Raw genomic sequence first — 24673 nt, 5'->3', positions numbered from 1 at the left:
AAATTTCATTTTTTTATTGAATATTAAGTTTTATATACTAAAAACTGAATTATTCTATTTTTGTTTAAAATTTGATATTTTTTATTGAAACTTCATTTTTTTTAGTTAAAAATGGAATTATTTGTTTGAAAATTCCCGTCTTTTGTTGCAGATGGCCTGTATTGCGATTGCAATGTTACGGGTGGAAAGGTGGTGGTAAATGAGAAGCGTTGATTAGTATTATCGACCTCGAAATTTGATTCGATTATTATTCCCAACAGTGATCCAAAAATACTTGCGCATGCTTGAACTGTGCGGCGCGCATTGGCCCTAGTTCGCGTACGCGTTTAAAAATCAAAGCGAAATGGCTTAATGGTGTAATAATAATAAAGTAACGCGCACCGTTGCCAATGAACGTCACTCAAATCCAAGCAAGCGCAGATCAAGCCAGCTCTGTTGGGATCATTTAACTTCAAGAAAACGCGTGTAACGTTCCATTACTGTCTAACTCACGGTGACTCACGAGTGTCCCTTTCGCACGCATGTAGCTATCAAAGAACAAGCAATCGTGACAATTTTTTCAATATTTTCCAACTCTGTCTAACCCATTCATGACTCGTGTCTCACGCATATAGCAATGAAAATCGAGTAGTGTGACAATCGAAATCGACAATATCGTTTAGAGATTTCATATTAAGGATTTTCGTGTAGTGTTTGTTTTGAAAATATGCTTTTTTGTTTAAGAATATAAATAATAAAAAGAAAACTTGCTCTTCTACGTGAAAGAAGCTACGTTTGATACTTTCCAGGAAATGGAACAAATATTCAGATCATTGCACCCAGTTGTGCAAAGTTGCTCTTTCGTCTAAGAATGTGTAATCAAGCGAAGTCAAAGGAAAAATACATTGAAAACAAATATGCTAACAAAAGCATGGCTAGGCAGATAACTTACCAATAAGAATTTAGGTTCTTAGAGTTCTAAACTTGAAAGAAAAACAAACTATCTTCTTTTTTTAACTGTAATTTGCCTTCAATTATTACTTTTAATAGTATAATGTATAAATTTGAAATATATAATGTATAATTAAAAAAAATTGAATTGAAATATAATATAAACTGACAAACTTTGTACTGCAAAAATTACTAACTTAGGTTACAATCTAGGGACCATAACGGTAATTCGTATATTTTAATACAATAGTCGTAAGCTATGCTATTTTTACATGACATTTTTCCTATTGATAATACGAAGTCTTAGTATTTTTTATAGTGAAATCCTAGATAGGATAAATTAGTAGAGACATAATTAAATTATATAAAAAGACTAGAAGTAATAAGTACCTAAAATAACATAGTGACTAAATTTGTAAGAGGAATTGCTATTGTCTGTAGGAATATGAATGATACTATGACACTTTCTATTTTTGTATTATGGAGTAAGACAAATTCGGAAGATCTCTTCGAAAAGTTACACATGAAAAACAAATTTTCCACAGAGAGCAAAAAATTATTTTTAAACCTCGATATTAGGATATTTGATTACGATAAGATATAGTGCTTAGAATTTAAAAAATCCCATCACTGTCAACCATTAAAGAATAATTTAATGGAAATTAATTTGAGTGCTAGCATTTACTTCATAAGGGCGATGAATTTCTGGATCTCATTATCTAGTTTAGGTGAATGGAATATCGACGTGTTGCCACGTTGGAGGCCCGTGTTCGATTCCCAGCAGCTTTATTTTATCACATTTTTCTGTTTCCGCTTATAATATAATATTCCTGCATGTATATAATAAAGTATAAACTATATGTAATCATGTGAACTGTAAAATTACAATTTAAATAAATTTATAATAGTGCGAAAGAGTTCAACATCCCATAATAAATAAGTCTACATGTACGTCGTATGCTCGTGTAAAGGATACGTGTATACGCCTAATCTGGCAGCACCAATTTTTACTAAGTCGCTTACTAAATCAGTGCGCCGGTCTCTTTCGAAGTTACTATAGTCCTTTGCAAATATTACAATCTTCTGTAGATATTAATGCAAGAAATTTAGAATTTTTTTCTACCGAAATTAGTAAGAGGGTATAATAATACATTGCTTGCTGGTTTACTACAAAGCTTTGTAAATACTTAAGACCTATTTTGAAATAAATGTAACCTTTTTAAATTTTATTCCAATGCATTTTTTTGTCTTCTCTATGAATTAAATTTATTTTTATTCGAAATAATTTAATCAACAGCTGTTCAAGAAAAGGCCGTAACCTCAGAATTCAATTTCTTTACTTTCCTTCACAAATAATACAATTAGAAACTTTTCCTCATATTTTGTCTCATTTTAATTTTTTTTCGTAAAAATTGAAAATTTGTAGTATCAAATTTGATTAAGCTAATTAATTAATAAATATTGTAAAAAATCATGTCATTAAAAAAGTTATTTTATACGTTTTAATAATTTTCAATGAAGAAATCTAAATTATTATTATTGTTATTCTACTTACTATCTATTAGATGTTACAGCCTTTATCAAACAGTCTTAAATAATCATTATTACACGTATCATTATTATTTTTATTATATTTATTTACTGTTCTAGCAGTACTGAACATTAAATTTGACTTGAAAGTCGCGCCAATTTCAAAACTTCCGATTCCGCTTTCATGGCACCAATCAGAAGCGGAGTAAAGGTGGGTTTCCATATGCGCGACTGAAGTCGCGCTACGTGATTTGCGCAAAACTAGTCGCGCGATTAGTGATTCTTGCGAATTTCCTACGGAGCGTCCGGAAGCGACCAGGTCAATTTTCATTTCGTTGTCTGTAGCATGATCTATTAGATCATGGTCTGTAGTCAGTCCAGTTTGAAAGTTTGCTGCAGTAGGTTGTACAGTAGCCCATGACAGCATGGATCAATTAATAATTAATCTTCTAGAGGAAGAAGAAGAGGAAGCACTTCTTATGCTTTTATTGAATGAGATAAGTCGAAGTGAAATTCGGGAACTTTTTTTAAACAGGAGACTGGGGGATTCCAGAACATTTTATTTGAGCGGCTTCTTTATAATGATGACACACTGTTCCGACAATTTTTCCGCGTTAATATCAGCCAGTTTAATTACATTCTGTCATTGGTTGAAGATGACTTGAAGACTAATGCGCGTCGGGTTTCGCGCATTAGGAAAGGGCTCCATAAGATTCAGTGAGAAGCAGTCATAAACTGAAATGCGCGATTTGAGTTGCGCTACTCCAGTCGCGCATACGGAAACCCACCTTAAGTGGCGACACATCTCTTCCTAGAAGAACTCTAGTCGGTAGCGGCTTTTTATCAGCTCACCCATCTGGTAGCCAGGTAGGTTCCCACTCCAGTATACCAGTGCGCTCCGCTGCTAGTGGCGATTTTACAAGAATTTGCGCATATTACTTACTATGTCGGCAAAATTCGATGGTTTTCTTATCGATTTTCGATACGCTACGTTCATCAAAGATGGAACTCCTTAATATTGTTAATTGCGTAAATAATTTTAAGCCAAATATATCAAATTCATTTACAGGTGTTTTGGCGGGAAAATTGTAATTAAAAAGGTAAATTTTGCTTATCAACGTTTCAACTACCTTCCACATCTCTAAAAATTACGACGAAAATATATGTCATCGATAAAAAAAATGGAATTCAAAATTTTTTTTCGAAGTAAAAAATTTAATTTCGGGCCAAAACAACTCAATCAAATCGTATTCGGTAGAGTGGCACGCGGAAAAAATCCATGAATTTTTAGAGAATTTTTTGTACAATTTTGAAAAAGTAATCGCAAAGACTAGTTTTTGGTCACTGGCTACCATCTGGCACACGTTAAACTGGATTTGAGCCAGGGAAAGTTTAGCTTGCTTAAAAAAATACATGCAGTTATAATCTTCTCAATTATAAATACAACTTTGCTAGCAGAACTATAATATTAAAATCGAAATCATTTGAACATTTTAGACAAATTCATTTTTATAAGGAAATATATGCACTATATATCTAATAAGAATTTAAAAAAGCATGCAAATTTTATAATGGTAAGAACGTTCATTTTTATTAATTTAAGTGTTTTTTTAAATTTTTATATAGAGTGTCCCAGACTCAAGTGTCCGGACTTATATGCTTGCATAAAAATAACAAAAATAAATCGAAAATTTCTTTTCCAAAAATTAGTTGAAGTTTTAATGTTTGAGTCATAAAATATTGAGGCCGGACTTATCAGGAGCACGATATAAACAGTCATGTGTGCGTGAGCGGGCAGCCAGCGTAGTCTAGTCACGGTTGTTCTTACGTCCCTAAGCCTACCTCGGCACTTTCTTAATAACACTGCTTTGGGCTTCCGCTCACGTACGCATGTCTGTTTATGCCGGGAGCCTAATAGGTCCAGCCCAAATTATAACTCAAAAACTAAAACTTCAACTGATTTTTTGATTTAATTGTTTTAATTTTATATAGCTTCATATGTCCGGAAATTTGAGTCTGGGACACCCTGTATAATATATTTTCTCTTGCAATATATTTTTCCGTATATTTTACTGTCATTTGTCACTCAGTGGAACATATAACCGGTATTATTACTACCTATTGCACTGTTTTTAAAATATTTTTTTAAATTACGATGAAACAACGGTCTATATACGGGTCGTCCGCGTTGCTAAAGCGTAATTGAAGTCTTTTACCATGAGCACATATACCGCCAGATGAATCCACTGTGTATAAGCTGTAAAAACTTGTCTCTTACTAAGATGGGCTTAAAGTCCCTGTTTAAATTTAATTACAACCAGAGATAACTCGAAAGTGCATGCGAGTTTATTAGAGAAATACTCGCATTTGTCTAGACATTTTAGAGGCTTTTTCCAAAGTTGAAAAATTTTTTTAGAGTTGCGCAATTAATTATTCTAGATCATGAGAGGGTACTAAGGTGAAGCCCTGTACAAATAAAAGTTATTTAAGTAAAAATCAATTCATGAATGGGTTTCCCAAATAATGGTCAGCTAATTATTTTGACATCACCCGACGTAAATATCCTAACATAACTGTGTCATATTGACAAAATCATTGATCGAGACCTAAAAATTACCATTTTGCGGTGTGAATAGTTATCTGAAGATCCTCGAAAAGATCAATTATCCACAGCTAAGAATGGAACAATGCTCATTAATCTTTCTAAGACTCCTCTCCAATGCTGATTTGCGTGACCTAAAACGTTTTGTTGCTCTTGACCGATTGTTTTATTTAATTTTAATCTTACTTCAACTTCCATCCAAGTATTGTGCGCGAGAAAGTGAGTTTCCGATTTTTTATGTTCCCTTATAATCCAGTCATCTGGTCGGAAAAATGGTGCTAATGTGGTGATTTCTGGGGTAGTCATTTTTTCTCTCTTAAGTACTTCATTTGGGGGTGCATAATATGGGGTCAGGTTCTCTGAACAAGTATTCGTCCCGGAACTTAAAAATTTTGTTGGGAAAAAGTGCAAAATATCACATTCCATTGGATTGGTACTTTCCTATGCATTTAAGAGGTAGAAGTGATCTTACGAACATTAAAGTTGATAAAATTATGCGTAAAACTAGAAAAAAAATTTGTTCTATCGCCAATAGTCTCGGAGTTACGGCCTTTAAAAAACTCCGATTTTTTCCAATTTTTTGCAAAAAATCACATGTTTTTTTGTTTTTCTGTAGCTTGGATCCTGATGGCCAGATCTAAAAATGGTGAACGGCTGAATGAAAGTAGACATAAATACCTGTAATTAAAAAAAAAAATGTCACGACTTTCGAATTTTCGGTGAAGAAAGACAAAAAAATAGACATGTTTAGAAGGTCATTACTCGTGACCTATTGGGGATAGGAACATTTTTTTTTCAATTGCGCAGAATTAAGTCCTCTTGTATTTACTTTCGAGGAACTATCTTCCATGACAATCCCGAAACGAGCTATTTGCCAAAAACTTAACTCTAGGCATTTACCTGTAAATTCAAGTCGAAATGGGTCACCGTTGGCAGTTGCTAACTCGCGATCTATTATAGCTAGGACAATGTTTTTTTGTTTTGTTTTGAAGTTACAGGTATTTACGTCTATTTTAATTCATCTGTTGATCATTTATAGATATGGCCATCAGGATCTGAGCTACAGAGAAACGAAACAAAAAAACATGTGATTTTTGGTAAAAAATTGAAAAAAATCGGAATTTTTTGAAAAGCGTATTAAATGCACAGGAAAGCATCAATCCAATGGAATGTGATATTTCACAACTTTTCCCAAAAAAATTTTCGTATGCCGGGACGAAATCCTCTACAGCATCACTTATTGCGGACAAAAATCAGACATATGTTATTACTTGTATACTCCTAATGGTTCTAAAAGATATCAAAAATATTCTTTAATTCTTAAAAACTTGAATTTATATCTCTAAAAAATTATACGAACCATGTCAAATGTTCTAAATGATCCAGTTTTTCTCTAGATAACAGATTTTCTCTAGATTCTTTCTAATGTAAAGAGTTTACATGACCTCGCCTTGAAGAGAAGAGAGAACTTTTTGTTTGAAAAATGAAAATTCTCGTCAAAAGTGAAAAAAGATTGTTCGTTTTTAAAGTAACATTTCGACGATAAAATTACTTGCTATAATGTAATATACAGTAGACTCTTGACGCCGCAGAAGGGTTCAAGGGGGTCAATTTTTTCTATAGCGAGATCCAATGACTGACTAGCTTATTCGACCTCTGCTGTGGGCTTAGAGGTCGGTGTTCGGGTATCCAACGCTGTGGGGAGAGGGAGGATCGTTTTCCTTTACGGCCGAAAATCGCCCTCAGGGCCCGCTGTTTCCGGAAAGGCTTATGCGGGGGAAATTGGGAAGGACTTTGACAAACTGAGTAGGAAGCCAGCCCCTGATCCGTAAATGTCTCCCCTTTGTGAGAGCGCCCCCTGACGGTTCGAGTGAGGTTCTTTTTCTTATTAATGACGCCTTACCGTCAACGAAAGTGATGTTCGTCCCTGGAGTGGGTTGTCGGAGGACCTTCTCTGGGGAAGCCGTCTTATTCGCCTCAGGACAATCTACATGAATGACAGACGATCTAGGAAGAGTTAGAGGGGACAGACGGATCGGAGAGGTCCGGAGGTCTAAAGCATCGTCTTCTCCGAGGGGTTCCATCGAAGTGCCCGAAATCCGATAACTGTGGCCCTCTGAGAATAAAGGCTCATCGGAGCTCCCAATCACCTTTTCCAATGTAACCGGAATCGGCGAAAGGACCTTTTCTGGTGGGGCCGACACCTCATTAGCCTGAAGAGCTTCCTCGGCTAGGCTAAGCTCCTATTCTAGCGAAAAATCACCAAGATCGGGCAATGGAGACAGAGGGGCCTGGGTGAATTGGGACTGCCGTTATAACCCGGGCAAGTGGGATCATACTACTCATCGGGAGTGAAACTTTTGGTATGGGGGAATCTTTACCTGGTTTCGTGGATGGATGGGCCGCAAGATAGGCACGTCATCATTTGTCCGGTCGATCTCGCCTCCTTTTCCGTCCTGCGGGAATAGCTACCTGCACTCCGGGTGGAGCGTTCTGCTGTTCTTCAAACGCCTTCCGGCGTTGCTCAGTTCGCCTCTTATGGAGACTCGGTTTCCTTTTCGCCGGCTCCATCTGTATCTGCACATAACTCGAATATAGCCATTTTCCCCTTTTGTTTGCCCACTCGAAAAGAATAAGAAGAACCTCGACCCCAAATGCGAACCGCAGGATAGTAGATTAAGAAGCCTAAAAAGAACCTCGATCCTGAGAAAGAATCGTAGGATACTCGATATAAAAGAATAAAAAGAACCTCGATCCTAAGAAATAATCGTAGGATAATAGATTAAGCAAGCATAAAATAACCTCGATCCTGAGAAAGAACCGTAGGATAGTAGAATAAAAAGCGTAAAAGGAACCTCGATCCTCAGAAAGAACCGTAGGACAATAGATAAAAAAAAATAAAAAGCACCTAAAGCGGAAATCGACGATAGTTTACCTGCGATCATTTAAGACCACGTCCTGTGGTGGACCGGCGGAATCTCCAAGCAGCTCTAAGGGTTGTAACGTCTGTCCAAGTGATTTGGTTTAGGGGAGCAACCAAGAAGTAAAAATACCTGGCTAACCGTTAAAATAGGAAGGCTCTTTATTTTTTTGTTCAAGCTGAACGTTACAAAAGAAAACTCGGTTCCGAAAGCAAACACGATCCTCGAGGAAAAAAAAACGTTTACAACCCGGAGAGATGCGATTATGGTTTGATAGCTCAGGCCAGACTCACCTACTGCCCCTATCTTAGCGCGAGAGAAAAAACCTCCGTTCGCTAAGACGTCCCGGCGATAACTGACTCCGTGGTTCCCTTCTCGAGTCCGTGGCGTCCGTACTGTGGTCAGACTCGCTACTAATAATAGTATCTATTAACGTCACTAGGGACGTTGTTGGCGGACGGCAAATATTCAAATATACAGGACGCTCATTGTGACGAATGGCCAAGAAAATAAATAAAAACTAAATATTTTTAGATGTCGGTTAAGAAACCCTAAAAAATGTTTTTTAGCGGACGTCACTCTACGACACTTTTTGTTTTTGGGGCTGTAAGGGAAACGAAAAGGAAGTGTCAGATAACCCTCTCTCCTGCGTCAAGCCACGTACGGCGTAGTAGATGTAGCCGGTCGCATATGTGTGTGTGTGAGATGAGACAAGGAGTGAGGGCAAGCGAACGAAGGAGAAATCAGGAAACGAGAAGTATCATGGAGTCTACTGTAGTTTCTACATTAAGGAGAATTTAGAAGAAAAAAAAACAAGAAAAAAAAAATGCTGGGACTGGTGGGTAATTTGAGTTTGTATATTTTCATAAAAATCGTCGTCAGTTTGAAACGTTTTTGCAATTTTGTACACACTTCTTAAGAAAATAATTTCTACTAGAGTTAAAAACAAAAGAGTACATTCCTATATTAGATGAAAAAATACCACACTTTTAACAAAAATTTGCACCATTTTTTGATAATTCGCGTTTTTAATGTTTAAAACTCAAATACTCAACAAACTGCGGTTCGTCTTATTTCATTTTATCAATAACATGATTGAGTGGCAAATGATTCTGTGACTTGTGCATGCCCGTCTGATTTTTCAACCACGTTGTTATTCTGTTGAATAACTTCTCCAACGGGGGAATTTCCTTTTAATTGTTCTTATGTATAAAAAAATGGTTGTACACAACGCAATATTATATTGATTATAAATAATAATCAATATAAAAAATGTATTTAACAGTTGATTTTTAAGTGCCGCGAAGTGAAAAAAATTATTTTATTATATCTTTTCTTGGGGCATGAAAAAAAGTTGTGATTTTCTATCAGGATAACCCGTGATTTTTTCCAAATTAGTGGATTCTCACTTTTAGAATTGTCGCGCTTTTTTGTTTGTACACTTTTTGAGTAACACATATTTCTACACAAATTTATTCTACACCAAATATATTGTACACAACGTATACTGGTCATATTTTTCCTAAACAAAATATTTTTTACGCAGAATGTATCCTACACATAAGTAAATAGTAATTATTTTGTCATGAAAATATTTTCAAAATATTGTAGAAAAAATATTCTATGTTTCCTACATAAAATATTTTCTACACAGAATATGTATATTCTACACAGAATTAAATAGTAGTATTTATCATCAAGATATCCTTAAAACATTGCACGCAAAAATATTATGTTCAATATTATTCCTGCATAAAATATATTCTGCACCACATATTTCAAATAGTACAGAAAATATTCTTGAAAAAAGTAGATCCTACAGAAAATGACATGATTATAGTTTAACGTTAAATATTGTTGCTGCTATACAGCAAATATTCTGAGTGAAGATATTCAACACAGGCATATTCTACACACAAATGTAAAGTGGTAAACTTTTCCTACAGAAAACATATTTTGCACCAATTATTCCCCAAGGAGGAATATAAAAGCAAATATCACTTATGCCTTAAGGGAAGTGATGTAAGTGAAGTTAAATATAAGCTAAATATAGGCTATATAATTTCAGTAGAATGATTCTGTAAAATCTTAATATTATTTACATTGTATTTTAGAGAACTGTAGAGTCATAATGGAGTTCATTCAATTTGGCCGGAGTTAAAGCCTGTATACAATGCGTTAAATCTTTTGTGTATGTGCGTATATAGTGAAGGCTTATAAGAGTTCAAGATAAATTCAAATTCGAAATGAATTTGTGCAAATTGAAGTTTTTTTATTTTCAGAATTTCTTCCGAGCATTTAAAATGGAGTTGCAGTAATGCAAGATGCTTCGCTTAAAATTGTAAATAAGCGCACGTGAATTCCAGATATCGCGCTTTACACTTGGTTACTTATTCTGATGATATTCTAAGCATAGGTATTTCTATAGCATGTTTTATGCATATTTAAAAAAAGTACTACAAGTCTTCTTTTAGAGTTTTTACAAGCCCGCGTATTTTGGCGTAATATTGAAATTTTCGATTTTTCACTATAATTTATGAATTAATTGTAGCAATTTTTCAAGATATTTTGAAACTCTTTAAACAATTTTTTATTTGTTTCAACCATTGTTTCATCCTGTAAAGTGTGAAAATGTATTATTTTCTTAGATTAATGTCGGCGATAAAGAAGGTTAAGAGCGAAATTTTTTTTTTCAAAGACAATTTGCGATGATTTAAACAATTAATACCACTTGCTTCTTTTCATAGCAAAGAAGAAAAAATTCTTCTAGTTTTTATAAATCTCGTGCATTATATATGTCGGTAATTAAACTTTGTTTTGTTTCATCAATGAAACAGACGTAACAAAATAACTCTTAATAACGTAATTAAAAACCAATTATTTACAGGAATGATTTTTTTTGTAGTTATAATGTATGAAATGCAAAGAATCTAGAATTTTCTCCTCCTTTCGCATTAAAAATCGCCAGTGAATGATGATTAATTGAATAAATAATTGCAAACTTTATTACATAATATATCACTTTCAGCATTCATTAAATGCGTTATCGATTCCATAAAGCAATGACTGTTGAAGATTTGAAGGTAACAAAAATTGCTCAAACAAATGAAAATTACTTAAATGATCCCAGGAAATAACATTTCTTAATACGTTAGTAAACTTTAATTTACAAAAAGGTAATAAGATGTACTGCTTTTTCTAATTTTGTCGAAAAACAAGCTTTTACCATTTAAAATCGCATTTTCATTTGAAAAGCCCGGGGCGAGGGTTAATTGTCGACCGATTGAAAATTAAAAAAAAAAAAGAATCACTTTTTCCAGAAAGCGAATAAAGTAAGGGTTTTACGTCTTTAAAGTAGATTTAAAATTTCATGAAAATTTCTCCAAAAATTTATCAAAATTGCTTCTATAATTTTATCAAAATTTTATATTTAAAAAACTATCGCAGAAAACTTCTTCACTTCAAAATCGTCAGCAAGTATAAAGTTAGCATTATTAAAAGGGGTATTTTTTTAATTGGTCAAAAAGTGTACACTGGCTAAAGGTGATACCCCAAGAATTTGAAAGAATCACAGATGATCCTGAGAAAATACTACACCTTTTCCACATATCCGAAAGATGGATTTCAAAACACGCGTGTAATTTTTTACCATTAAGGATATAAAATATTCTTAAAAAACAAAAAATAAATAATCAAAAACAATAATAATAATTACTTACCGAATCTTGACAAGACTCTTGTTAACGCATTTGCACATTTTTCTGTTACTTTATCAGCAAGGAGATTTCTTTTTTGATATTGTGCACCGGATAGTTCTTTTCGACTTTGACAAAATTTCATCTCGTTCGCAGGTACTTTTTGTATACACAACTTATTTAATATTAAGTTGAAGTAGATATCTTGCCCTTATAAAAGGTACATGCTGTTTGGGACAAATTTGAGTTTCTGTATCAGTTGGCCAAATGCACATGAGATTAGGTAATAACAGCTTAACTTGCATTATGGTTAAAGCGAAGAAAGAGTAAAGATTTAGAAGAAGCTATTAACGTTTGTGGAACCTAGAATGGGAAAATCAGGTACAAAGTTGTCACCTTTCGAGACACCTGTAAAGCCAGGTCAAGTAAGATCCCAAGCCCCCCCCCCCCCGGTGGAAGCACCCTGTACAGAAGCGGTGGGGCCTTTATTTTCGGGGGGGGGGCAGATGCATTGATTTATATATATTATACTATATAAAAATTGTACATAAATAATGAATAAACAATAAACAGTAAATAACAAATATTAAGAAATAAGAAATACAGGTATAAAATTCATGTTGCATTTATTATATTGGATGCTGGATATTGTACTACTCATTTTAATGGATTTAACATCTCTCCATAGAGTCCCGGTAGCTCAGAAGATATCGCGCTAGGCTTACAAGCAGGAGGACTGGGGTTCGATCCCTGTGTCGGTACCAATGGTCATTTTTCTATGTACTTTAAACCGGGGCTCTGGTGGTTCGAAACCCACCTTAAACTATAAGTCCCCTCAAAAGAGGTCAGTGTACTCCCAGGAAAGGGGCTCCATGTCGAGGGGATCGAATCATCGAATTATCAACCAATAATATTAATAATAACAATATTCCTACAATAATATAATATAATAATATGAATAATAGTATATCGCCGGTGCTCAGAAGAATGAGCCCGTAAATTATATCGCTGTGAAAAAACACTTCTTATCATAACGCCATGAAAAAACTCATTTCTGTAAAATGCGATGAACAAAAATATATCTCAGTGAACACTGTAAAAAAATACATATTAGTAAACGCTGGGGAAAAAAGTCTTGTATAAATACTGTGAAAAAAACCCGTATCGTTGAATGGCCGTAATAAAAAACATATTTTACTAAACACTGCCCAGTGCTTTTCTCCTCTTTCCGATTATGAACTATGTTTTATATTCAACTTAAATATGTAGATTAGTTCAATTTTTTCTTTGGTCTTACGATAAGTTTGAAAAAAAAGACAAGGAAATCCGAGTCAATAATTTAATCAAAATATAAAAATTCTTCTACACCTCGCGACGTTTCGACCTAATCTGTCGGTCATCCTCAGGCGTCTATAGATCCACGCGCTCTATATTAAACATACATGTATAAACAACACTTAAACCCAGACAATAAGCAGCTGGCAGCGTAAAACACACGATTTTAACTTGATATTTATTTATAGTTTTTTTCATAGTCCACCAATAATACTTTTTTACGGCAAAATGATTATTTGAATAATATATATATATTATTCAAATAATCATATATATATATATATAAGTTAATAATTATAATAATAATTATAACCCTTTAATGCGATCTTAAGTTACTCCCGAGAATAAGCGGAAGGTTAAAATGGAGAATCTCTGGACGGTGAGAGCGACGCTTGAATCGTAGAGTTTTTCCATGTCCGTCCAATGTCGCTAGTCGCGTACGTCAAGTCTGAGCACGGCACTCAGGTACCTACGAACAATAGGATGACCAAAGCAAGCTCGTCAAGGCGAGAGTTGGAAAACTTGAATATTTCAAAGTAAAAATTCCAACCCGTGGTTCTCAAATTTAGAGTTTCACAGCTCTCCCTTTCTAGACATTAGGATGTATATCAATATTTTATAAAGATTTTAATAATATCACAAATATTATCAAATATTTAAAAAATATTTTTAATCTTGGCAAAGATTTCACAAAGGTCCCAGAAAGATTTCACAAAGATTTCAGATAGATTGAAAATATTTTAATGAAGTCCCAAAGATTGAAAAATTTTCGGATAAATTGAAAGGGTTTCACAAAGACTTTAATTATTTCACAAATATTTCAAAGAGATTTCAAAGATTTGAACAAATGTTGCAAAAAACATAAAAATACCAAGGTTTATGTTAATATTATAACTTTGCAATTGTTAATCAATTTTTTTTGGACTGATATCAACCTATAGAGTATGAAAAAAATCCTTGCTTCAGTGGAAGTACAAATTTAAATCCCTTAAGATACTAGAAAAGAAAACCATTAACACTCGGACTTCACCTCAGAGGTCCGGGGTTCGATCCCTGAGCCGGTACCTCTGGAAATTTTTCAATGTACCTTTACCGAGGTTTTGGTGATTCGGAACCCACCTTAAGCTGTAGATTCCCACATCGTGTACTTGACTGCAACCCAGTCCGTCAATGATCGGGTAAAACCAGGCTTTGTCCAATATGTCTGGGCAGACTGCTCTCATCAGATTACTTGATTGCATTATAAAAATGCGTCCGTGACTGATGATATATACCGGGACAGCCCCGTGCAAAAATGATCAAATAAAAATCCATCTCTAACCAAAAATGCCTTCGACATGTTGGGCAGTATAAGCCAGTGACAACATTTTAGCACTGAAATGTTTTTTTAAAATAATAATAAACATACCTGTTTTTGGCAACAATGACAACAAAATTGAAGAACTCATGTCACGCAGCACTAAAAAGGTATAAATTGGTATCTGGTTTAAAATTTCAATCCTCACAGAATTTTTTCAGTTTCGACAACGATGTTCACGTCACCAATTTTCAGCAAGTAATGAAAATTATCAAATTTAGTTAAAGTGCAACTGGACTACCAAAATGGTTCGAATAAGACGGGGAGTAATTTGGGGATTAGAAAACCCATTAAAACCAAGCAAGAACTGAAAAATTTCCAGTTCACGGCGTAGTCTCTTTCTATACCATATAAAAAGTGGTTGAAAATTACCGCATAAATCAGTAGACATAAAAACACTAGTGATTAACGTGGGAATTTTACTGCAATCGTTGAAAATTAATGTGATAAAGTCACATGCAGATAGGAAAATTCCCGTAACATAAATTCCAGACAGTGTAATTTTACTTCCCCCTTGTAAAATTCAACTGTCAATTTAAAATGTCAGAGGCACACTCAAGGAGGAACTTTTTCTACTCACCTTATAAGCCGCACATCAGAACATGTACACTTATAGCAATATGAATTTATCTCAATTTCATATAGACGGAACGGATGCGATACTTAAAATATATTACATTTGATACATAAAACGTTGTGTTGTCGAATGACACCCGCCCGGCAATTATATTTTCTCTGCAGTGGAATAAAAAAATTCTGGCAAAATTTTCATCGTTCTGCTTTTTTATACTTTCCATATGAATTAGATTACAGTACATTTTGTGATTTTAAAGAAGTCTGGTAAAAGTGTATGATAATATCGGTTATAATATGGTTTAAATTTACCACACACTGGTAATTTTATGTCCACTGATTAATGTGTTAATATTACACTTTTAGGGTAAAACTGATACAATTATTGTGAAATTGCACTGTTAATCGCTGCAAGTTCACAATAAACTTGTAGAATTAACGCGTGAATCATAGTAAAACGTTTACAAACCGACTTGCAATTTTCAGCCATTTTTTTTACCGTGTATAATCCTAACAGTTAGATCATTATAATATCCATCCTGGCTGAGCCAGGGGATGTATAGGCATTGTTATTAAGGGCCCATGGTCGATTTATGTCGGGGGCATTGCCCCTGTGCCCCCTAGGGCTCCGCCGCCTCTGGCGGGACTATGTTGCGACTGGCGTGTGGAAATTCAAATGTCCTAAGATCTAAAGGACTTATTAACCTATGTTAAAGGATTTCGACCTTTTTAACAATCATAGTTAAATAAAGGGAATTCCCCGATAGTTCTGTTTTAGTATATTTTCAGATGTTTTGAATAGCGTAATAGAAAATAATTTTGAAAAATTTACTTCTTTAACAACATAGTATCCTAAACACTATTAACAGCCCAAAGTAGAGAAAAATCTTAGACATGACTCTTCACTCTCCCGCGAAATGCCCTATATAATCAAATATATAAACTTTTATTCTTCTGAATGAACACACTGAAACTTAAAAAAATGTATAAAAAGCATTGTATAAATTTAACACTTGTGCTCATATTAGGGTTAAAAGGTGTATTGTCGACACATTAAAAGTAGGTTTTTAGGAGAAAAAGATGATGATTTACTTATTTCCTCTCTTCTAACGCAAACGACTTCATGTGAAAGAGAAGATTTTTTCAGTTATTGAATAATACCTATTGATATCGTTATTGTTTGTTAAACTTGCGAGTGTTTTTGTCAAAAGAGAAGAAGTTATTGTCGAGAAAGAACACCTTCGATATTGTGTGGTTATGTAAAGCTCTTGAGGTTCACAACCTTGCCAAATTCATTCTGGGTCTCAATTGTTGATTTTTGACTTTCAAAAATCCTTTGAGGTTAGAAAATCCAAATTAATCACATAAATGATACTAAATATATATTTTTTTTTGATGCGAAACTAAGTATTAAGAAGTTCCATCTTTGCTAAACGTACTTAATCGCAAATCGATTAGGCAGCCATAGATTTTACCGACATAGTAAGTAGTATGCGGTAAGCCCTCGTAAAATCGCCACCAGCAGCAGAGCGCACAGACAGCAGAGGTAGCATCGAAGTGGGAACCTACCTGAGTACCAAAAGGATAAGCTAATAAATAGCTACTCCTGACAAGAAAGCTTGTTCTTCCAATTTGTCGGCAGAACATCAGCTTTGAGGAAAGAACTGCGGTTCCCTCGTAAAGTGGACCTGTTAGGGTTTCCTAATTGTATGCGCGTTGCCAATTTAAGCCGATTAATTTAGTATAGATAGAAAGGACGTATGCCTGCCCAGGGCCGGCTCAACAATAATGCGAACTACGCGATCGCCTAGGGCACCAAGTTTGGGTGGGGGGGGGGGGGGGGGGGGGGGGGGGGGGGGGGGGGGGGGGTTGGCTCAAAATCTGAAAGAGACTGTTGCACTAAGTAGCATTACTGTATTAGGAAAAAAGAAATTACATTTGATCATTGCTTTTGCGAGCAGGCGTATCTAGAAATATCTTTTTGCCAAACATTTGAGCAGAATCTCTGGCCACTTTCAGTATCACTTTCCCTTTAAATCCACCTATCATCTCAGCAGTGCAAGCGAATTGTGCGTGCAAAATTTGATTGGCGACAAATATGTCGATATTTTCGGGATTTGTTGGCGATTTCAGCAATTTTATTAAGTCCGCATGGCGGCGTGATTATCGCCAGACCTAGCAAAAAATGAACAGCTAGCGGCTGAATATAATGGCAATCAAGATGGCCGCGGTTCTGGTATTCGCGACTTGGACGAAAATGGGACTTTTTTTTTACCTAGACCCCTAGACCTGGTGTGGGTTGGATCATGCTTCAGCACTCGCTTGATTGCGTTGTAAAAGCGATCTCGTATACATGAGGTAGGTACTTCTTTAAAACATGTTTTGTTGAAATGCAGATAAATCACTTTGGTTTTATTGAGTAGGTTTGTTTACATGCATTAAAAAGATAATGCTGTCATTTGTTCAAATCGAGTTGTGAAATATAACATGCGAACATGCGACTATTGTCCTTCCAAAATTTCTATAAAATGTGAAGCTCAAATTTAATTATAGAAATTTTTTTAATCGTTAGGATGTAAATTTGATAATTAATAAGTTATGCAAGATTAGGATGAAGAAGGATGGGGGGGGGGCACCAAAAAGAATCACTCGCCTAGGGTCCCAGCTTTTCTCGAGCCGGCCAATACCGAGAAATGAGTCGTGGATTTGCAGTAGGAAAATACCGCCTTCTAAACTCCTTCAGGAATCAGATTGATATGTCCATGAATAAAGATTGTATTTACTTGGGTATCCCTTTCCTTTCTCAATATGGGCGAGGCTCATTAAGATAAATATTTTCTTTCTTTATTTAATTCTCGAACCTTGTAAATTTGATTATAGGTTTCAATGATTTAAATGCAGTATTCCAAAGGAGAACAAAATCATTCAATTATTTCTTTTGGGTTTCTTTTATAGGCAATTACCCACCTAATTAAACAAAAATAAATTATAGGCAGTTGTATCTCACTAGGAGATTTTGTGTGTATTTTTTCAAGTAAATGCAAGCAGAGAAAAGGTAATGCTGCTCGGCAAAATCACTTACTGCTTTACGGGCCATAATGAGGAAAAATTGTGATTTCCAATGTATCATTAGATTAATTGTACATTGGAGGTGAAAACAGTCACCTCTGGATGCTTTCTTAGAGCTACCATCTGCCACTTGACGGATTTTTAGTCGCTCATTTCCTGATGGTCAAGAAAGTTTCTTACAATGCGACAGGTGTTTAATAAAACCGCCTTCTGAGCTGCTGCCAATACCCTACTGACTCCTAAATGTTCAATATGTTCAGTGCATCTTGCGTGCACATTGACTGTAGTCGAAATCACAATGTAATGAATAGATGCATGATTCACATTCCTCCATATGGTCTTCACGTCATGCCTTAACTCGCTATACTTGGGGATTTTGGTTGTATAGGTTGACTGTACATTTTGGTTAAGCGGACATGCAATGTCGATGATGTAGACTCTTCCACCTTTTTTCTTTTCCGCAACACGATGTCAGGTTAATTGGCCCGGATGTAATGATCCGATCGGATAGTAACATCCCAATAAAAGCTGTAGTCTCCGTTTTCTAAAACAGACATTGGAATGGATCTATAGAAAGGGATCTATTCTTTCAAGAGCCCTAGGCTTAGGGCAGGTTGTTGATGTATAATGCCCGCTACATCATTATGTCTGTGCGTATATTCTCTTGGAGCCATTACTCGACAGCCATCAACAGTGGACTTGATGGATTCGTTGGTATCTTCACATAATCGGCACCGGTCAACCACGTCTTGATTAAACACGTGTTTTCGATAATTCCTGGTGCTGACAACCTTGTCCTGTATCACAATAACGAATCCTTCTGTCTCTGGTTACAGAACACTCTTTCTTAGCCAGATATTGGATGCCTCACTATCCACTTCATTTTGATCCAACGTTTTGGGGTGCTCGACATGGATGGCTTTCTGCCTCCATTTTATTTCTAATTCCTCTATGGTTTTTACCCTTATATTCAAGGCCCTATCTGAGGACAAATTTAAGGGCGTATAGTCAAGATCCGCTTCACAGATGCTACTGTAAAGCGCAACATTTCGTTTGCTGTTAAAATAGTCTCACAACTGTATAACTTGTGACTCACACAGTTTTTCGACATCTACAACGCCCCTACCCCCTAAATGTCGTGGTAGCACTACCCTTTCAATCACTGAATTTCTGTGGTGCATTCGGTGCTTCGTCATTTGTACGCGAACAATTCTTTTTAACTCTTCAAAGTCGGTGTTAGACTCGTTCTCGAACTTTTCGGTCTCTAATTCCCCTCTGATTAAATGCACTGTTCTACATTTATCTAGTCCAAACTCCATGTGGATATCATTGAAAAACTGCTTTGTGACATCGATTACTTGCTGCAGTTTCTGGGCTGAACTAGCGTACAGCTTCAGATCATCCATGTAAAGAAGATGGGTCGCTTGATGACCATTCTCATCATCATGAATTCTGAACCCATAAGACATTCTGTTTAGTATTTTGTTCAATGGATTCAACGCTAAACAGAACCACAGTCCGCTGAAGGAGTCTCCTTAAAATATACCCGTCGTAAGGCGTATTGATCCAGTTATCCTTGGTTGTTCATGATCATAATACTTAATTCTTGTACCCCAGAGCCTTATCCCATGGCTTAGAAAGTCAATAATGCGTGGGCAGATTTTTTTAAGTTGTAAGACTTCAAGCAAATAAACATGCAGCACGGAAGGAAACGCTCGCTTGTAGTCAATGTATGCCGTGTGTAAGTTCCTTTGATATTTACGAGCTTGAGTCATGGCAACAGCGTTTATAGTGACTTGATCTTTACAGCCTCGCGAGTTTTTACAACATCCTTTTTGTTCTTGTGTAAGAATTTAATTCTCGTCACAATGCGAATATAACGTACCTGCAATGATACCTGTAAGACATTTATAAATTATTTGAAGATAGGCTATCGGTCGAAAGTCAGATGGATTTTGAGCGACTGGTTTTTTTGGTAACATATACGTTGTACCTTGGAGCATAAAGCCTTGCATCAGATCGGGGTGTTCAATGATTTTCTGAAAATACCTTGCTAACGCAAGATGGACACTCGTCAGGTACTTGTACCAGACGTTGTGCGCCATGTCAGGACATGGAGCTTTGCAATTACTTGTCCTTTTCAAGACCGCAGAAACATCGAAATCTGTGATGTCTGTCAGTTGCATTTCAGGGCTATTGCTTGCCCTTGCTTCCTCCAGTTTAAACCACGCAGTGTCCAAATTTCATCTGTTCATTTTTCCTCAAACACCCGACCAGTAGTTGCTCATATCTTCCAATTGAGGGACTTAGGTGTCTTGCTGGTTATTTGGCTTTACTCTCAGTTCACGATAGAACCTTCTTTCATCCGTCTGAATGTTTGGATTTTGTTGCCTTCGTGCACTACTTTTCTTGTATCGACGCAGTCTGGCAGTAAGAACATCAAGTCTCTGTTGTTGGGAGTCTATAATCTCATCCAATATTGTTGGTGTAAATGTCGCGATGTACCGAGGGTGGATGATTTTAGTAACATGGTTCATCAGCTTTCTGGTTCTATTTCCTTTTTTATATTGAATTAATCGACCCAACTTTGCTGTCATTCATATCCATCCTGATCTTCCCTGGTGGATCTCGATCCCTTGCTGAGACAAAAACTGCATTTGCATGCCTAGTTTTCCGGTCCAACGTTTTAACGGTTGCCACAGCTGCACAGTATACAAGAGTTTGCACCTCTAAAGCAGTTTGTGCTGCGTTCAAATACGTAGTTAAAACCTTGCTATCGAGATGTGCTATTAGTGCACGTAGATCATTTGTGATGTTCATTTTGGGCAGCGAATGCCTTAGGGTTAGTTCTACATATCTGAACTCTAGTAAAGCATGACCAAAATTTCTTTCAAGGTGCTGTAGTTTTTCTGGGATTTTCCTATCCACATCATCGTTATTAATATCCGGATATGGTTCTAATGGATCCGGTACATGTTGTTCATTATCTCTAGCACCTATGCCTTCATCATCAATCAAGTCTTCGTTGTCTACATCTTCCAAGGCGAGTTCATCAATAGGAAGCTGCTGTTCCACTTCCATTTTGATAGCAGCTACTTCAACAGCCGAAATCAGTCTGTTTACAGATATTGAGCGCTTTTGATCTGCCAGATTCTGCTAATTTATTTTTGGGGCTAGCTCTGGGTATTCAAGTAAGAAGAATCTATGATCTCTCCTCACACTTTGCTCACATTTCTCTGCCAAAAAAGAAAGGCGCATAACATCTCTGTTCATATGGTATGTCCATTTCCGTCACTTTTTTGGTTGCTGAACCTCTGCTTCTGCCTCTGGTTGTATAAGGCCATCCACCTCTGGAGGATGTGGTGGCGTTGGATAATCAATAGATTGAGAAAGAACATAAATTGCTCCTACTTGACCGTTTGACGCGGCTTCCTCTAAATGATGTTCATTGTCGTCGTTTTTCCACGCCAAATCAACCTGTTGTTTAATCTCCATTGCTCGGTCTTTTGTCATGTGTAGATTAGTCCTGATGTCCTTCACCTTAGCTATAATATCCCTTAGTGCGACTTTCTGTATATTAGGATACTTTGCAGCAAATTTCATTCTTAAATGGTATCCTTTTTCCATTTTCAGTCCAAACTTCGCACTTTGTAATAGAGACTCACCAATTCCTCTTTCATTGTGGTATCCCAATTGATGTTCTCCCACGGTATTTCTGTCGAGGTAGTTGGCTGCAAATAGCTAACGCTAGCCAAAGCAGCCTCAACAGGCACAGTTAATGTTCCACTGCTTACCGTTTGTCGTGGATGTTCTTGCTGGCCAGCTGTTTGATTAGTGAGATCTGCCTGACCATCTCGCAGCTCACCATCACCACCGTTCCGCATGCTGTGGCTCACAGCTGTGGCTCCAAGGGCGCCCCGAGATCCTCGGGAAGCGACATGCGTTTCTCAGCCTATTTGGCATGGGAAACCCTATCAGTAGCAATGCTACCGCCAACATAGCCGTCAAAGTCATGAGAGGAAAGCTCAAGCCCTACCGCGACATCGACGCGAGAAAACCTTCGGTAGGGTTATTAGATTATTGTTATTTTATTATTTTATTATTATTTTCCCATTTGTAGATCAAAAGAAAGTATACAATCTCGCTACGGGAACAATAACGCTTCAGTATAAATACACAAATCATAAGAGGATGAATATCAATAATAATAGTGATTTTAAATCCCTAAACACTTCCTCCTGTTCGGTGTCGTTTACTGATCGGTGCAATTCTCGATTAATGGTTTGAAATTTAAGATAAGAAAATTACAAATACATTATTTCTACTTTAGTTCAAAAATAATATTTACGTTGAATTATATCACAGTCATTCCAAATCAACTTACTTGGATACTTGGGGACCCTTGTGCAGATTATAAGCAATAAGTTTGTTTGAATTTGTCGCTTTGGTCGCTTAAATTCAATTGTGTAATAAGTGGTGGATGATTGATAACATATTTTTGTACCTACAAATTTAATAAAGGGTTATATAATATTTTCGATAATGCTATCATTTATTTACTATATTCCTGAAACCCGAGAATTATTCAGATAACAAGTGTCCGATTTTAAGTGACTACCCGAGTACCGAGTAATGCTCGTGCTCTCTAGTAACCGCCCGAGTACTCGGGTTACCGGGTCTTGTCGAAGCCAGTGCCCTAAATTTTATATCATAGGTGTCGTTCACTTGGAGGGTGTCGGCAAACCCCTTGTTTATCCTAATATTTATTATTCAAGATAAGTAGAGTATAAATTTATTCTACTAATTTTTTTTTTCTATATTGCAGGAAAAGGCTCTCAGATTAATGTTGGGCTCTTCAACCACGTCCATGTCGACAAAGTCCTAACGCCCGGATTAAGAGTAACAGTAAAAATTTCCTTGGAGCAAGAAAATACCAAAAAGCTTAGCGGCATAGTGGTATCACCAAATATGCCCAGATCAGAAACAGGTGTTTACTGGGGATATGCAGTTCGTTTGGCAAGAAATATCACTGAAATTTTTACTAAATGTCCTTACGTAGGAGGATATGATTTATCTATAGGTACCTCGGATAAGGGGTCGTCCATCGATGATATATTTCCTAGTAAGTTGAACTACAATCATGCTTTGATTGTCTTTGGAGGTTTATCGGGATTAGAAGCAGCTATCGAGCAGGATCCTAACTTAAATATCAATGACCCAACTTTATTGTTCAACGAATATTTAAATACCTGCCCTGGACAAGGATCCAAAACCATCAGAACCGAAGAGGCGATTCTAGTGTCACTAGCAGAACTAAGAAAGAAATTGGCTCCAAAATATTGTCCATTAAAGAATCTACAGTTCAGGAAAACTAGTTCCAGTTTTCATAATTAGTACGTTCGACTACTTATTGGTGCCTGGAAAAAACTTTAGTTTCACAATTTATCCATGAAACAGGATACACGGTTTTGTCAACTTATTGTTTTATAAAATTCCACTTTTACAGGGGATCCATTTTAACGTAATTATATTGATTTTGTTGTTGATAATATCGTTCAATTTGCGTATACTGTATCTAGTTTAGTGAATTGTAAACAATGATGCATCTGAATGCAACTGAATCTGAATTATTATATTTTTATTCTTTAAAATTCTTAATTTGTGAAAAGAGTAATTTTCCACTAAGAATTCTTGCGAAATATAGTTATCTAAAGATCCACATTCCACGAAAGCTAAAGATTTTAAATTAGTAAAGGACCCCGTACAAAATACATGGGAAAGGGGCTTTTGGTGGATTTGTTGATCCTCATTCATTTTTACATTTTGATCATAGTGAGAAGGTATTGGTTTTGTGTAAAAAATTAATTTCGCGGATTTCATCAAATGTCGACGTTTTGAGGCCCCCCTGAGTGAAAAAATGGTTTTTACGCCGGTGTCTGTCTGTCGTCGTTGTCATTGTAATCTTTAAACATGGTTACATTTAAAAGAATTATTCGGTTAAATTGCCGTTTGGTATACTTTATGAGGATGTGAAAAGATAGGACGAGTTCGTCCGCTAGCAATTTTAGACGAAATCTGAAGAACCTAGAGCATATTCAAAATTTTTTATACCACTTTTATAATATTTGAAAATTCTATATACGGCTATTCAAAATTTAAAAAAAAAGAAAGAAAATTAACATTTCGAGCTAAACAACGCACGATACGAAGAAAAGTTATAAGAAAAACGTTGATTTTTGATGTCCCTAGAAGATTATCGTAATAACTTTTTAAATTTTGTAAAAAAATCGAAAATGCAAATTTTGATCGCACAAGAAATAGTAAATTATTGTATTCTCAACATAGTAACAATTTACTGGGTTTATGTGAAAAATGATTTTCGTGGATTCCATCAAATGTCGACGTTTTGTAGTCATTTGCGTAAAAAAAATAATTTTTAGTCGTGGGTGTCGTCTGTCGCCGTTTTTGTTGTTGTCGTTGTTGTCACTAACGCTGTAGTCTATAAACAGGGTAAAATTTGAAAGAATTCTTTGACTGGCTTGCCCTTAGATGTACTTGAGAAGGGTGTGAAAAGAAAGGTAGAGTTCGTCAGCCAGCTATTTTAGAGGAAATCTCAAAAAGAGGATTTTTTAAACTTTTTGAGACCACTTTTATAATATTT

The 24673-nt window shown here is 35.8% G+C and overlaps 1 protein-coding gene across 1 annotated transcript in view; it reads left to right on the top strand.

Moving 5' to 3' along the window:
• LOC117176070 (putative methyltransferase C9orf114) overlaps positions 1–23741 on the top strand; it is a 40344-nt gene extending 16603 nt beyond the window's left edge. Inside the window, exon 2 of the mRNA XM_033366080.1 lies at positions 22838–23741. Coding sequence (XP_033221971.1) covers positions 22838–23406 — 569 coding nt within the window. The 3' untranslated portion in view covers positions 23407–23741. The remainder of the gene's footprint in view (positions 1–22837) is intronic.
• The last annotated feature ends 932 nt before the right edge of the window (positions 23742–24673 follow it).

This window comes from Belonocnema kinseyi, chromosome 7 (assembly GCF_010883055.1).
Source record: "Belonocnema kinseyi isolate 2016_QV_RU_SX_M_011 chromosome 7, B_treatae_v1, whole genome shotgun sequence".
NCBI lineage: Eukaryota > Metazoa > Arthropoda > Insecta > Hymenoptera > Cynipidae > Belonocnema > Belonocnema kinseyi.
Note: the sequence above shows the minus strand (reverse complement) of the source record. Positions and strands in the feature narration are given on the sequence as shown.